This window comes from Procambarus clarkii, chromosome 33, assembly GCF_040958095.1.
Source record: "Procambarus clarkii isolate CNS0578487 chromosome 33, FALCON_Pclarkii_2.0, whole genome shotgun sequence".
NCBI classification, from domain to species: domain Eukaryota; kingdom Metazoa; phylum Arthropoda; class Malacostraca; order Decapoda; family Cambaridae; genus Procambarus; species Procambarus clarkii.
In genome coordinates, this window is record NC_091182.1 from 11,901,680 (window position 1) to 11,917,712 (window position 16,033).

The window sequence follows — 16,033 nt, forward strand, 5'->3', positions numbered from 1 at the left end:
AATAACACTTTCTGCCACACCTTGTATTGTAACACTAACTGCTACACCTTGTATTGCAACACTTACTGCAACACCTTGTATTGTAATACTGCAACACCATGTATTGAAATACTTCCACACCTTGTATTGAAGTACGGCCACACCTTATATTGTAAAACTTAATGCAACAGGTGGTATTCTAACACAGCCATACTGTGTATTGAAATATTTACTGCTACAACGTATATTGTAACACTGCCATGCTTATAATTTATCGTTCATTATTTTAACAGAAACTTGGCTAAGTATAGACTATATCCAACTCTACTACTTAGCTGGATATAAAGCCATTCACAACTGTAGGCCTAATAAAAAAAATGTGGCGGCACAGCTATATATTACTGAGATACATTTATCTGCAACAGTGTCATTGTGATAGAGATGACTACTATGAATATACTTTTGCTCAATTTACAATTAAATCCCTTAAATCCTCCTTGACTATTGGAACCATCAATACATTTCTCAATACTAACATAGCTTCATTCTCAGATAACCTAAGGAATCTTATTATAAACAACAATCTCAACAAAAACCCTTCATTCTGGGAGGAGACTTCAATATTGACCTTGGTCAACAAAATTGCTCTCAAGTTGACTATTTCTTTAACAGCATGAACTCCTGTATGCTAATCCCCACAATCACCAAACCTACCCGAGTCACTCAAACATCAGCCACTACCTTGGATCACATATGGACTAACATAACAGCTCCCCTTGTATCTGGTATAATCTACGACAGAACAACTGACCACTATCCTACCTTTCTCATAGCAAACATGGACATAACACCACCAAAAAGCAAGAAACTTACATTCAGGTTACACAGTGAATCAGCTTTAGGCAATCTTACAAATGCACTTCACAATATTAACTGGGATTCTGAATTCAATAATTCTCAGGATATAAATTCATTAGCTAACCTCTTCCTCTCCAAAACTCTAAGCCTCTGCAACCTTCATGGTTCCCTTCTTACCAAGCAAGTAACTGACAAAAGATTAAACAATCCATGGCTCACAAGTGGTATTCTCAACTCAAGCAACAAGAAACATGAATATGAAAAGAAACTTAGGATTGACCTAGTTACAAAGGAAGTAGTTAAAAGGTGCTCATCAATGCTTACCAGTATCATAAGAAAGGCAAAACTTTCATATTATGTGAATAGATTCAATGAAGCAAAAGGCAACATGAAAAGCACACGGAAAACTATCTCTAGTATCCTAGGAACTAAACAATACTCACATAATCAAATAAAACTCAATATGGATGGGTATACACCGCCAACTGATTTAGAAATGGCAAATGAATTTAATAGCTTCTTTTCATCGGTTGATGCTAATCTTGCCAGAAAAATCCCACAGACTCAGACACATATTACCACATATCTCTCAGGCAGATATCCAAACTCTCTTCTCCTTTCACCAGTCAGCCCGGCAGATGTTGTGTCCATCATACACTCACTAAAAACCAAGGCAGGGAACACCAGTGAAATTCCGTCCATTGTATACAAGAGCGCCTCCCATGCCCTTGCGCCACCCATAGCTCTACTGTTCAACAAATTCATAGAGTGTCATACCATCCCTTGTATCCTTAAAAAAGCAAGAGTAACGCCAGTCCATAAAGGAGGCAATCTGGCAGACATAAACAATTAAAGACCAATATCAAATCTACCCATTCTATCAAAAATATTTGAAAAAATGATCTACAAACAGCTCTATTCCTACCTCCTAAAATTCGACATACTCAGCCCCTGCCAGTTTGGCTTCCGGTCCCAAAACAGCACCAATGATGCAATCATTAGTCTCCTTGACGTAATCTACTCTGCCCTTGACAAAAATGAGTTTCCGATTGGACTCTTCATTGACCTAAAAAAAGCCTTTGATACTGTTAATCACAACTACCTCCTACTTAAACTCCAGCATTATGGAATCCGAGGCCTTGCCCTGGACTATATCCGATCCTATCTTAGTGACAGACACCAGTGTGTAACCATCAATGATACAACCTCTTCCACTCTACCAATAACTGTTGCAGTGCCACAGGGCAGCATCTTGGGACCTCTTCTATTTCTTATATATATCAATGATCTGCCTAATGTCTCTAATATTCTTAAACATATATTGTTTGCTGATAATACTTCCCTCATCTATTCATACCCCAACCCACATACACTAAATAATGTTGTGAATAATGAATTAAAAAAGTCCACTTATGGATGTCAACTAACAAACTAAACATAGAAAAGACCTACTACATCTTATTTGGAAGCATATCATCGAATGTAATTCAGCTTCATATAGACAACATTAATTAACATCAGTAATAAAAATGATTGAAAGTTTCTTGGCCTGTTCCTAGACAAGAGACTCAACTTCAGCACCCACATTCAACACATAACTAAGAAAGCCTCTAAAACAGTTGGTATACTCTCCAAAATCAAATATTATGTTCCTAACCCTACTCTCACTATATTATGCACTAATCTATCCCTATCTTAATTATGGTATCTGTGCATGGGGTCTACCGCTGCAAACCACCTTAAGCCCATCATCACCCAGCAAAAATCTGCTATCAGAATAATAACAAATTCTGCTTTCAGACAACACTCGGCTCCCAAGTTTAAATCCCTTAACTTGTTAAATATTAAATTCCTCCACACATTCTCTTGTATCAACTACATTTACAAAACCCTGTTCTTAAATGCAAACCATGCTCTGAAACTCTCCCTGGACAGATGTAATAGGACCCATTACCACCACACCGGAAATAAATATCTCTTTGATATCCAAGGGTCAAACTTAATCTATGTAAACACTCTATGCAAATTAAGGGACTTAATCTTTGGAACTCACTCCCTAGTGAATTGAAAAGCTGTCAAACTTTGCCTCATTCAAAAAAAAAAAAATATCTAATTTCATCTTCGTAGTTTCCTACACTGTGCTTTAAATTTGCTTTGTATCTAGTGTTACCCAATCTCCCAATCTTTATGTACTTAATCCAAACATCTTTATCATTGTGTTCATTGCTGTCTTCTTTTATGTGCTAGCCATATGCTGTATTGTGCCTACTAATTTTTGTTAAACTACCATTCAAGCTGTCATTGCAATCAATCTGAGCTACCTATGTACTCTAATATACCTACAATTTTCTCTCATCTTTTATTTTTGTTCTTGTTATGTAACTTATCATTTTTATAAATTTTGCACGTATTTACCTACTTAAAATTCTCTTAGTTTAAGGACCTGCCCGAAACGCTGCGTGTACTAGTGGCTTTACAAGAATGTAATTATTATGCTATGTATCCTCACAATCCCAATGTACCTTCTTGTATATATATATATAAAATATATATATATATATATATATATATATATATATATATATATATATATATATATATATATATATATATATATATATATATATATATATATATATATATATATATATACATTATACCGGAAACATACAACATACCGGAAACGTACAAAATCAGAGCACAAATCACCAAGAAAATTGAAGAGGGAAATACCGCAAGTGCTATTAGAGTCCTCACCAGTGACGAGAAAATTGCTCCTCGAAACTCAGCCACAGCACGGGCCCTGCAAAGCAAGCACCCACCCAGAGCCCCTCAAGGCGACAACATCGTTCCGCCATCAGCCGACACCATTTCAGACCCATTAACCGTTGGTGAATCTGAGGTCTACAAAGCAGCCCTTTCTTTTCCACCTGGGTCAGCAGGCGGCTTTACAGGGTTAAAACCTCAACATATCAAGCAAATGTTAAATCCTGCGGTTGGTGATGCTGCACAAGATCTTCTTATGGAACTCACAAGGTTCGTCAACATGTGTCTGGCTGGTGAGATACCTGAGGCCATCAGGCCTCTCTTTTTTGGTGCCTCCCTCTGTGCTCTCAAAAAGAAGGACGAAGGAATCAGGCCAATCGCTGTTGGCAGCACTCTCCGACGCCTGATTGCCAAGGCTGCTACGAGGGTAGTCAGCCAGCAAGCGGCTGAATTGCTGAAACCAATCCAGCTAGGATTTGGAATCCCCCAAGGCTCTGAAGCGGCTGCTCATGCAGCACGAGCATACATCACCAACATTTCTGATGAAAAGGCCCTGCTCAAACTGGACTTTAAGAATGCCTTCAACATGGTAAGAAGAGATGCAGTACTTTGTGCCGTACATCGCCATTTCCGGCCCCTCTATCCGTTCATACTATCGTGCTACAGTGGCGAGTCAAAACTGCTCTTTGGTGAACATGAAATCAGATCATGTGAAGGTGTTCAGCAAGGTGATCCTCTTGCTCCTCTTCTTTTCTGCTTAGTCTTAAAAGAAATCACCGAAAGCTTGTCCAGCGAGTTCAACATCTGGTTTTTTGGATGATGGCACTATAGCTGGCACCGTAGACCACCTCTTGTCAGATATCAGGAAAATAAGGGAGGAAGAAGTAAGCCTGGGTCTCGTCCTGAACCCTTCCAAGTGTGAAGTAGTCTCCTCCAACCCAGACATCGTAGCTAGAATAAGGTCTGCCTTGCCTGGAGCCCATGTCATTAGGGCCGAGAACAGCACCCTCCTTGGAGCTCCCCTCTGGTCTAACGCCATTGAGGAGATCCTCGACAAGAAAATCGCAGACCTTAGGAGGATGGAAGACAGAATAGGTGACATCGATGCCCACGATGCTTTTTATCTACTCACCAAATGCCTATCCCTGCCTAGGCTAACCTACTTTCTGAGGTGCGCCCCATATTACGACAACCCAAAGCTTGACGAGTATGACCTCCTACTGAAGACCATGCTGGAAAAAGTTGTTAACCTCTCCCTCAACGAATGCCAGTGGAAACAAGCCACTCTTCCTGTCAGGCTCGGTGGCTTGGGTGTCCGCACCGCCACCCAAATTGCTGTCCCAGCCTTCCTGTCTTCGTCCTCAGCATCAGATGACCTGGTTAAGGAAATTCTACCCGACACCCTGAGTGATGTAGCGGGGATACAGGACCCCCACTACACGGAATGCGACACAAAATGGGGTGCCATGACAGACCCAGCACTCAGACCAGCCATGCCGAAAGCCAAGAAACAATCCAGTTGGGACAGCCCCATTGTAGACAAAGAAGCCACAGCTTTGCTGGAGGCAGCAACAACCCCCAGTGATCGTGCACGCCTCGCAGCTGTGCAGGCTCCCCATGCAGGGGACTTCCTTCAGGCAGTCCCTATGTCTGCGACAGGCACACGTCTTGATCCGCAGGAGCTCCGTATTGCAGTCGCTCTCCGCCTTGCTGCCCCTATCCACACTGTTCACAGGTGTATTTGCGGCGAGGCAGATGCTGACGAATATGGATTGCATGGCCTGCACTGTAGAAAATCGGGTGGTTGGCACACTAGACACGACGAAGTCAACGACATCATTAAAAGAAGCCTTGCCTCTGCTCAGTGTCCAGCGGAGAGAGAGCCCCGCAACCTACTGAACCGTGACTCTGTTAGCTTTGCCGGCCGACCAGACGGAATCACACTGCATCCGTGGAAGGGTGGCAGGCAGTTAGCATGGGACTATACTTGCGTATCCACCCTGGCAACGACATACATCACCCTCTCTGCCGGCACAGCAGGAGCCGCAGCGACACACAGAGAAAAACAAAAGTCAGTCAAGTACAGGCAATTAGATCAAAGGTACAACTTCGTTCCAATAGGGTCTGAGACCCTAGGCCCATGGGGTGAGAGTGCAAGAAGGTTTCTTAAGGATCTTGGTTCCTTAAGTCATAGATCAATCATAGATCATAGATCTATGATTGATACTCATAATCGTATGAGTAATCATACGATTGATACTCATAATCGGATTGATACTCATTGATTGACTCATAATCATAGATCATAGATCATAGATCAGTCATAGTCATAGATAGTCATAGATCTTGGTTCCTTAAGTCATAGGATCTTGGTTCCTTAAGTCATAGTTAAGATCTTGGTTCCTTAAGTCTTGGTTCCTTAAGCCTCAAGTTCCTTAAGTTCCTTAAGTTCCTTGTCAATTGCTCATTGACACCACAAAGACACCCTAGAGCAGCAAGTTTTCTCTTTCAGCGCCTCAGTGTCGCGATCCAGAGGGGAAATGCCTGCTGCATCCTCGGTTCCTGCCCGGCGGCGGAGGAGTTCGAGGAAATCTACAGCCTATAGGAAGCGAACTTTTTCTTGTGTCCTCTTAATGTTCATTTTTTGTATAAAATCAGATATGCAACTGTATAACCTCGCATAATAAAGTGTACATCATAATAAAAATAACAAGGGGGGTGGTAGAAGAAGCGAACACTCTTTCGTATTCAGAGTTAAATGGCAAGTTTTTCCCTGAGTGCTCTGTGTTCCCTTCTCTGAGGCTGTGGGTCCCTATAATTGCACCAGTGGTGGTACCCCCCTATATATATATATATATATATATATATATATATATATATATATATATATATATATATATATATATATATATATATATATATATATATATATATATATATGTCGTACCTAGTAGCCAGAACTCACTTCTCAGCCTACTATTCAAGGCCCGATTTGCCTAATAAGCCAAGTTTTCCTGAATTAATATATTTACTATAATGTTTTTCTTATGAAATGATAAAGCAACCCTTTTCTCTATGTATGAGGTCAATTTTTTTTTATTGGAGTTAAAATTAACGAAGATATATGACCGAACCTAACCAACCCTACCTAACCTAACCTAACCTATATTTATAGGTAAGGTTAGGTTAGGTAGCCAAAAAAAGCTAGGTTAGGTTAGGTTAGGTAGGTTAGGTAGACAAAAAAACACTAATTCATGAAAACTTGGCTTATTAGGCAAATCGGGCCTTGAATAGTAGGCTGAGAAGTGCGTTCTGGCTATTAGGTACGACATATATATTTATATATATATATATATATATATATATATATATATATATATATATATATATATATATATATATATATATATATATATATATGTCGTACTTAGTAGCCAGAACGCACTTCTCTGCCTACTATACAAGGCCCGATTTGCCTAATAAGCCAAGTTTTCCTGAATTAATATATTTTCTCTAATTTTTTTCTTATGAAATGATAAAGCTACCCATTTCATAATGTATGATGTCAACTTTTTTTTATTGGAGTTAAAATTAACGTAGATATATGACCGAACCTAACCAACCCTACCTAACCTAACCTAACCTGTCTTTATAGGTTAGGTTCGGTTAGGTAGCCGAAAAAGTTAGGTTAGGTTAGGTTAGGTAGGTTAGGTAGTCGAAAAAACATTTATTCATGAAAACTTGGCTTATTAGGCAAATCGGGCCTTGCATAGTAGGCTGAGAAGTGCGTTCTGGCTACTAGGTACGACATTATATATATATATATATATATATATATATATATATATATATATATATATATATATATATATATATATATATATATATATATATATATATATATATATATATATATATATATATGTCGTACCTAGTAGCCAGAACTCACTTTTTGGCCTACTATTCAAGGCCCGATTTGCCTAATAAGCCAAGTTTTCATGAATTAATTGTTTTTCGACTACCTAACCTACCTAACCTAACCTAACCTAACTTTTTCGGCTACCTAACCAAACCTAACCTATAAAGATAGGTTAGGTTAGGTTAGGTAGGGTTGGTTAGGTTCGGTCATATATCTACGTTAATTTTAACTCCAATAAAAAAAATTGACCTCATACATAATGAAATGGGTAGCTTTATCATTTCATAAGAAAAAAATTAGAAAAAATATATTAATTCAGAAAGACTTGGCTTATTAGGCAAATCGGGCCTTGAATAGTAGGCCAAAAAGTGAGTTCTGGCTACTAGGTACGACATATATATATATATATATATATATATATATATATATATATATATATATATATATATATATATTATATATATATATTATATATATATATATATATATATATATATATATATATATATATATATATATATATATATATATATATATATAAATGCCTTGTATTGTAATATTTACTGACAAACCTTGTATTGTAATATTTACTGACAAACCTTGCATTGTAACACTGCTACAACTTGTATTGTACCACTGCCACCTTGAATTGAAATACTGCCACACCTTGTTTTTTACACTTATTGCCACATTTTGTATTTTTACACTTATTGCCACATCTTTTATTGTAACACTTACTGCCACACCTTTAATGTAACAATGACTGCCTCACCTTGTTTTGTAATTCTAACTGCCAGATCTTTTATTATAATGTTTACTCTCACTCTTTTTATTGTTACACTTACTGCCACACCTTGCTTGAAACACTGTTTCACCATGTATTGTAGCACTGCCACACCTTGAGGAGGTACTACTAACCTTATTGTATTGAAGCACTTCCTCACATTGTATTGTAACACTGCCACACCGTGTACTGTATCATTGGCACACGTATTGTGTTGTAACACTTCCTGCCACACCTTGTGTTGTAACACTTCCTGTCACACCTTGTGTTGTTACACTGCCTGTTACGGCCTCCTTGAGCTGGTATCCGGTTCACGTCACCTCTGTGGACATAAAAGTCATTAGCCTGACAGAGAGCATACAACGAGAATATTGGATGGTAACCTCTCACCGTGGAACTGTGAAATGTAATCGGATGCACAATCTAGATGGCGTTGATATCATTACGTCACTCACCAGTGGACATCATCTTTGACCTCACCTCCTAACTGAGGTATGAAACAGGAGCCTTTCTCAAACGCAACACTTCCACCAATAGATGGCGTTGTCTTCGTCTCACTTAATGCCTTGGAGTTGGAGTGAAGGTCCGTAGATGGCTTTGATATCGCCACTCCTCACTTGATATCGTATTACTGCCACACTTTGTAATGTAACACTTCCTGTCAGACTTTGTATTAGAAAACTTACTTCTACACCTTATACTGTAACACTTAGTGCAAGGCCTTATATTGTACACGGTGTGGTTCCAAGGGGTTGTCATAGCCAGAGGGTGGTAATGGGGGGACGAGCTCCCCATGACCTTTAAAATGCTCGTATACGGCATGCATCTCAAATAGCCTTTGACAACCAAGTCCAACTCCTGGCCTGCACGGGTAGCTTAGTCTAAGTCCGGCGGAACTGCTTTTTACCGACAGGAGAAGGGGCGAGGGCGTGCCTCTGGCGCCTTAGAACCAGTTGCTCCAGGTAGATGGGACTCGATAGCCTGGGAACGCAGCCCATCTAGGGGGAAGGAAAACCCTGATTTTAAACCTCTGCTGCCTTGCGGCCATATCCCATTTTTGGGATACGCTTCAGGAGTCAACCTCGAGGAAAAATCCGGAGCTGGAGCCCCTAAGGCAGTACGTTGTTGACGTCGACCTCGTTCTGGCAGCTCCTGCGACGTTGCTGGAACCATGTGTATTGGCATTTGCCTTTCTATTGGATAATTTCAGCAACGTGGAGAGGGGAACCTGCTGCATGGGTAGCAGCTTCTCCTCCATATCTACCTACCCAGGCTTTGCGCCCTGGAGAGGGCACTCTAGCTTCGCCTCACAGCGTCGAACCAACACGGGAAGCGACAGTCTACCGGTTTTAAGTCTTCTGCTCGATTGGCGAGGAGTGTGACGCCAGGGGTTGCTTCCGACGGTGGGAGGGGTCATCGTGCCCCACTGGGCAGCTACTACCCGCCTCAAGCTGGGCAACAACCACAGCCAATAAGGTGTTGCCTCGCCACGGTCCGTTAACCTCACTGGGTGCGTGGGGTTTAGGGTGAAAACCGACAAGCGGCCCGACAACTTTGCACCAAACAATACCAAACCTAAGAAGAAAATATCAACTGCCCTAAAGCTGGGCACATGGAACGTCAGGACACTGACACCAGGTTTCTCTGACGACCTGCAAGAAATCAATGACGCCCAAAAACCAGGCAATCATCGATAGCGAGCTGAGCAAACTGCAGATGGATATTGTTGCTCTCCAAGAGACCAGGCTCCCTGGATCAGGATCTGTGAGAGAGAGGACCTTCTCTTTCTTCTGGCAAGGAAAACCACCTGATGAGACCAGAGAACATGGTGTGGGATTTGCCGTCAGGAATGCACTGTTGGGACACATTATGCCACCGATGGGGAAACCGAACGAATTCTGTTTCTGAAACTGCACTCCCAAACAGGACCAGTCAATGTAATTAGTGCATATGCACCAACCCTGACTTCTCCAGCAGAGGCAAAGGAAAAATTCTACGATGACCTCAACAGAGTCATAGCGAGAATCCCTGTAAAGGAGCCACTGTTTATCCTCGGCGACTTCAACGCCAGAGTGGGTGCCGAGCACAACATTTGGCCCACTTGTCTGGGTCAATTCGGCATAGGGAGGATGAATGAGACCGGGCAACGTCTGCTAGAACTCTGCTGCCTTCATGGTCTTTGTGTCACCAACACGTTCTTCGGCACAAAGCCTCAACACCGAGTATCTTAGAGATACCCCAGTTCCAAGCACTGGCACCAGCTTGACCTAATTCTTACCAGGCGTGCAAGTCTACCCAGCGTCAAGATTACGCGTAGCAACCAGAGTGCTGTCTGTGACACCGACCACTCCCTGGTATGTAGCAGGGTCAAGATGCAACCAAAGAAGATTCATCACTCGAAAAAGGCGGGCAGACCTCGCATCGACACCACCAAGACCTGCAACCAGGACAAGGTGGAAGATTATTTTGCACGCGTGCTCGGGGAAGCTCTCATTGGCCCAGCCGGGGTCATTGCCTGTAAAAGAGGGGAGCACTTTAGAGATGCTGTGTTCAACGCTGCCATTTCCACCTTTGGCAAGAAGACCAGCAGGTCGGCAGACTGGTTCGAGGCTCACTCAGAAGAGATGACACCTGTCATCGAAGAGAATAGAAACGCCTTGGCAGCCTACAAAGCCTGCCCAAGTCAGCGCAACTTACAGATCCTTCGGGCCGTCCGCTGCAAAGTGCAGAGAGCGCCAGGCGATGTGTCATCAACTATTGGCTCCAACTCTGCTCCCAGATACAGAGTGCAGCGGATACAGGCAATGTAAGGGGAATGTATGACGGCATCAAGCAAGCCCTCGGCCCAATCTAGAGGAAGACCGCTCCTCTGAAATCTGCCACTGTCGAGGTGATTCAGGACCAGACACTGCAGCTGAAGCGCTGGGTCGAGCACTACTCTGAGCTATACGCCAGGGACAATGTGGTCACCGAAGACGCCCTGAGCGCCACTGAGCGTCTGCCTGTGTTAATGGAGCTCGACAGCGAACCGACCCTGGAAGAACTCAGCGATGCCCTAGACTCCCTTGCTACTGGTAAAGCTCCTGGCAAAGATGGCATTCCTGCTGAGACCTTAAGTGCTGCAGAGGTAGCCTGCTCATGGAGCTGCATGAAATTCTCTGCCTCTGCTGGGAAGAAGGAGAGGTGCCACAGGACATGAGGGATGCCAACATCGTCACGCTGTATAAGAATAAAGGTGACAGGGGCGACTGCAACAACTGCCGTGGAATCTCCTTCCTCAGTATTATCGGAAAACTGTTTGCTCGAGTCGCATTGAAGAGGCTCCAAGTACTTGCAGAGAGAGTCTCTCCAGAATCACAATGCGGATTCAGAGCTGATAGGTCCACCATCGACATGGTCTTTTCCCTCAGACAACTGCAGGAGAAACGCAGGGAACAAAAGCAGCAACTCTTCGCAGCCTTCATAGATCTGACTGAAGGCCTTCGACCTCGTCAGCAGGGATGGCCTGTTCAAGATCCTCCCCAAGATCGGATGCCCACCCAGGCTCCTCAGAATCATCAGATCTTTCCATGAGAACATGAGGGGCACCGTGGTCTTTGATGGCCTAACATCAGACGCCTTTGACATCCGAAGTGGAGTAAAGCAAGGCTGCATACTGGCTCCAACCCTATTCGGGATTTTCTTCGCAGTTATGCTGCGGCACGCCTTCGGATCTGTCACGGAAGGCATTTAGCTCCGGACCAGGTCGGATGGAAAGCTCTTCAACCTCGCCAGGCTGAGAGCCAAGATGAAGGTTCGGCTTAGGTGTCTGCGCGACTTCCTTTTTGCCGACGACGCAGCAGTCACTGCCCACTCAGCCGAAGACCTCCAACGGCTCATAACCCGCTTCAGGGGCCATGTCACCCGAAAATCCGATGAAAAATGGAATATTTACGAAAAATTACGAAAAATACTACAACGTTCTGGCAACACTGTGGTGGAAACCGCTCTATATTATCTTGATAAATAACGTAATTAGAGTCAAATTTCCCGCTGCAACTTTGCCAAATCCGGCCTCGCGGCCTGGGTGCGCTGCGGAGTAATGTGTTTTACGTTGTAAAGGTCTTATATTTCGTAATAGCGTTGTAAATAACATATTATGCATAACACGAATATAAACCCACTCATTGGCAACCGTTGTCTGAGGCAGAGGACGGCGTGTGGCTGGGCAGTCAGTAACTCTCTGTGTCCAGGAGGAGGTGGAGCTATCATTGACGCGCGCTCACAATATCTCCCAGAACGCTCGCTATTTCTGTGCTATTTGGACTGCAATATGACTTACCAAACGAAGAAGAAGGAAACAATGAAAGCTAAATGCATGCGAGCTGCCCGTAGAAGGTTACAGCTGGCTGCAATGCGTAAATCACGCAGTTCGTCGAGTGAAGATCGTGGTGGGCTCTCAGCCGCGAGTGTGAGGGGCCTGTCGCAGCCCGCAACCACCCCCCCCCCACAATCCTACCTTCTGCCACCGCACGTCTTGGAGCTGATACTCCAGACGTTGGACCTGCTACTCCAGACGTTGGACCTGCTACTCCAGACGTTGGACCTGCTACTCCAGACGTTCTCGCTCTTGATGTTGCAGGGTCCACCACCTCAGGTGCTGTTGCAGGGCCCACCACCTCAGGTGCTGTTGCAGGGCCCACCACCTCGGGTGCTGTTGCAGGGCCCACCACCTCGGGTGCTGTTGCAGGGCCCACCACCTCGGGTGCTGTTGCAGGGCCCACCACCTCGGGTGCTGTTGCAGGGCCCACCACCTCGGGTGCTGTTGCAGGGCCCACCACCTCAGGTGCTGTTGCAGGGCCCACCACCTCAGGTGCTGTTGCAGGGCCCACCACCTCGGGTGCTGTTGCAGGGCCCACCACCTCGGGTGCTGTTGCAGGGCCCAGCACCTCAGGTGCTGTTGCACGTCCCAGCACCTCAGGTGCTGTTGCACGTCCCAGCACCTCACGTGCTGATCTGGCAACTCCAAACATTTCCAGAAAGCGTAAACGTATCCAGAGCAGTGCCAAGAAACGAATCGGTTTATCTGGAGAAGAAACAATTGGAAGTGACAAGGACACTGACCAGGGCAGTGACAAGGAAACCGACAGTGACAGTGAAGTGACACATAGGAAAAAAACTAGCGAGTCTGCGCTAATGGTCACGGATAAAAAACTGAAACAATACCTTGATAAACATTGCATATGCCAATACTGTAAATTGGGTACAGTTTGTCACACAATTACGATTTTGCAACATGATGTAACAGTGAAAGGAATCTGTAATCGTTGTCATTATGAAGACGATGAAGTATTGTCTGGAAATAATGAAAATATGATAGCCTTAGTGTACACCAACATGCTAAATGGACACGGATATACATATTACCGTGGTATGTGTAACATACCAAACATGAAATGTGTATCCTATAAGACATATAATAGGGTCCAGAAAATGATAAAGAACGCTGCCAATGTGAAATGGGCGACGTTGCAAGAAAACACTCGTCATATCATCTTCAATCATTACAGAGAAAAATTTGATAGGCACTCCGTTGATGGGATCCTGGACATTGATGTATCGTTTGATGGATCTTGGCACACAAGGGGCCATCATTCACAGATTGGGAGTGCCTTTGTTGTGGAGATATTTACAGGGTTCGTTGTGGACTACAATTGTTTCTGCAAAAACTGCAAAAAGTGCAAGTTATTACTGAATAGAAAACAACAAGGAAAAATAACACAGACGGAGTTTGACAATAAGATGCGTGAACATGTATCTGATTGTGATAAGAACTATGACGGCACTTCCAAAAATATGGAGGCTGATGCTGCAGTATTGTTGTGGGGTCGATCTAAAGACCTGAAATTCAGGTATACAACCTTGGTTTGTGATGGGGATTCATCAGCCTTCAATAGAATTTGTGCAATGAATAATGGTGCTGGTCCATATGGAAATGTAACCGTGGAAAAGGCTGAGTGTATAAACCACTTCAGCAAGAGACTGGCTACACAGCTCCGGAACTTTCAGAAAACAGCGGTGGAAGTGAGAGAGACAAAAGGGAATGTCAAAAAGACAAGACGAGTGTCACTGGTGAAAGGAAAAGGTAAATTGACAGATGCTACCATTGGAAGGTTGGCAAGTTACTTTACAAAAGCTATCAGAGATAATGTCAACACAGACTGGAAGCGAATGAGGGATGCCTGTTTGTCCGGACTGTTGCATACTACGTCGACTGATGAGAAGCCAATGCACATGCATTGCCCTAAGGGGAAAGAGTCTTGGTGTTTTTTCCAGCAAGACATTGCAAATGAAACGACCCCAAGATCACACAAGACGATGAAGGTACATTTCCAGCTTCCTAGTGTCCACATGACAGAAGTCCTCAAGATATACTACAATCTGATATCAGAAGACAACATGACGAGGTGTCTGAAGGGGAAGACACAGAATCCAAACGAGTCTCTACACCACCGACTTTGGAAACTCGCCCCCAAAGACAAGTTTGTCGGTCGTGTAATGGTCGACTTCGCAATGGCAATCACAGCTGTCAACTACAACGTCGGATATGTGGCCGGATCTCTGACCAGCCTCATTGGTCTACCACAAAGTGACCTACGAGACTGGTACTTTGAAAGGAAGAACAAGGAGATGCAGATACCAACGAAACGCACCACCAAGCCACGACAGGCCCCTGAGGGAGCTGACCCAGGTTATGGGGCAGGGGCCTACTAGTGCCAATACAGTGCCACCTGCAGGACTCATATTTCTGACCAATTATATTAGGTTAGTATGTTTTAGTGTTATATTGTGATATTCATAAATATTTGTACATATACAACTGGTGACAAATATTAATTGTTTTTTTTTTATTTTATTTTTTTTTTTTGTATAATAATAATTTTTTTTTTTTTTATTATTCAGGCGATCTTCATGGAACTTTCACACCATATTGAACCCATGCGTTTCTACAAGGGTGCAAATTTTGAATGATATTGGTCAACATCAACCTCACCCACAGGTGGCTCAACTTTGAACTTTGTTTTCTGCAGGTAAGTTTTTTACAACTAAATAAAATTTCACAGCCTTTATTTATTATTCAATTTACATGAAACTTGCACATTATATGTAGAGTTTATGCCTCTAAAAATGCATGTCAGGATGTTTATCTAGGTAGATTTATTGATTTTATAAATAATGATAAGCTTCAGTTTGTTGCATACTTTTGGGGGGAAAATTTAATAAATCGGTATCATTGCACTAAATACATCTAGGATAATAATGTGACATGCAAATCTTTATTATATAGTAAGGTCATAGCTGAGTGTCATAGAAGTGATTTCGGTTTAAAATTGTGGGCTGTGAAACAAATTGAACATTGTTGGAAAATTGTCTAAAAATTCGTTTTTTTTTTTTCTCTCCCTCTCTATTTAGGCTGAGATGCTGAAACTTGGCCCAGTTGCAGTACCTTTCACATGTATCAGGATAATAAATTTTGAATACCCTACGACATTTTTTTATATCCTGGTGACATGGCCCCTTCAGCGAGGCCTCTCAGGCTTTCGGACTCACCATCAGTCTGAAGAAAACACAAGTCATGGGACAAGGAGTGGACTCCCCACCTGACATCGGCATCTCCGATTCCAAACTGGAATTCGTTCACGACTTCGTGTATCTGGACTCCACAATCTCTGACTCCCTCTCTCTTG

General features: G+C 43.0%; 2 protein-coding genes across 2 annotated transcripts; one reads left to right on the forward strand and one right to left on the reverse strand.

The window, feature by feature from the left end:
• Positions 1-12,294: 12,294 nt before the first annotated feature.
• LOC138370726 (uncharacterized) lies at positions 12,295-13,318 on the reverse strand. The gene is made up of 2 exons (XM_069335324.1): positions 12,805-13,318; positions 12,295-12,377 (listed from the first exon to the last, which is right to left on the reverse strand). Exons 1-2 carry the CDS (start codon positions 13,316-13,318, stop codon positions 12,295-12,297), a joined length of 597 nt encoding a protein of 198 aa, XP_069191425.1.
• On the forward strand, positions 12,527-15,831 carry LOC138370686 (uncharacterized). Its single transcript, XM_069335298.1, has 3 exons — positions 12,527-15,110; positions 15,249-15,376; positions 15,759-15,831. The coding sequence occupies exon 1, from the start codon at positions 13,482-13,484 to the stop codon at positions 15,057-15,059; it is 1,578 nt and encodes a 525-aa protein (XP_069191399.1). The 5' UTR covers positions 12,527-13,481; the 3' UTR covers positions 15,060-15,110; positions 15,249-15,376; positions 15,759-15,831.
• The last annotated feature ends 202 nt before the right edge of the window (positions 15,832-16,033 follow it).

Coding starts and splice junctions, on each gene's coding strand:
- LOC138370726 (XM_069335324.1), bottom strand. CDS start 13,318: ATGTTTGGAGTTGCCAGATCAGCACGTGAGGTGCTGGGACGTGCAACA. Junction 12,378..12,804: donor AAGACGTGCGGTGGCAGAAG/GTAGGATTGTGG, acceptor ATTACTCCGCAG/CGCACCCAGGCCGCGAGGCC.
- LOC138370686 (XM_069335298.1), top strand. CDS start 13,482: ATGGTCACGGATAAAAAACTGAAACAATACCTTGATAAACATTGCATA.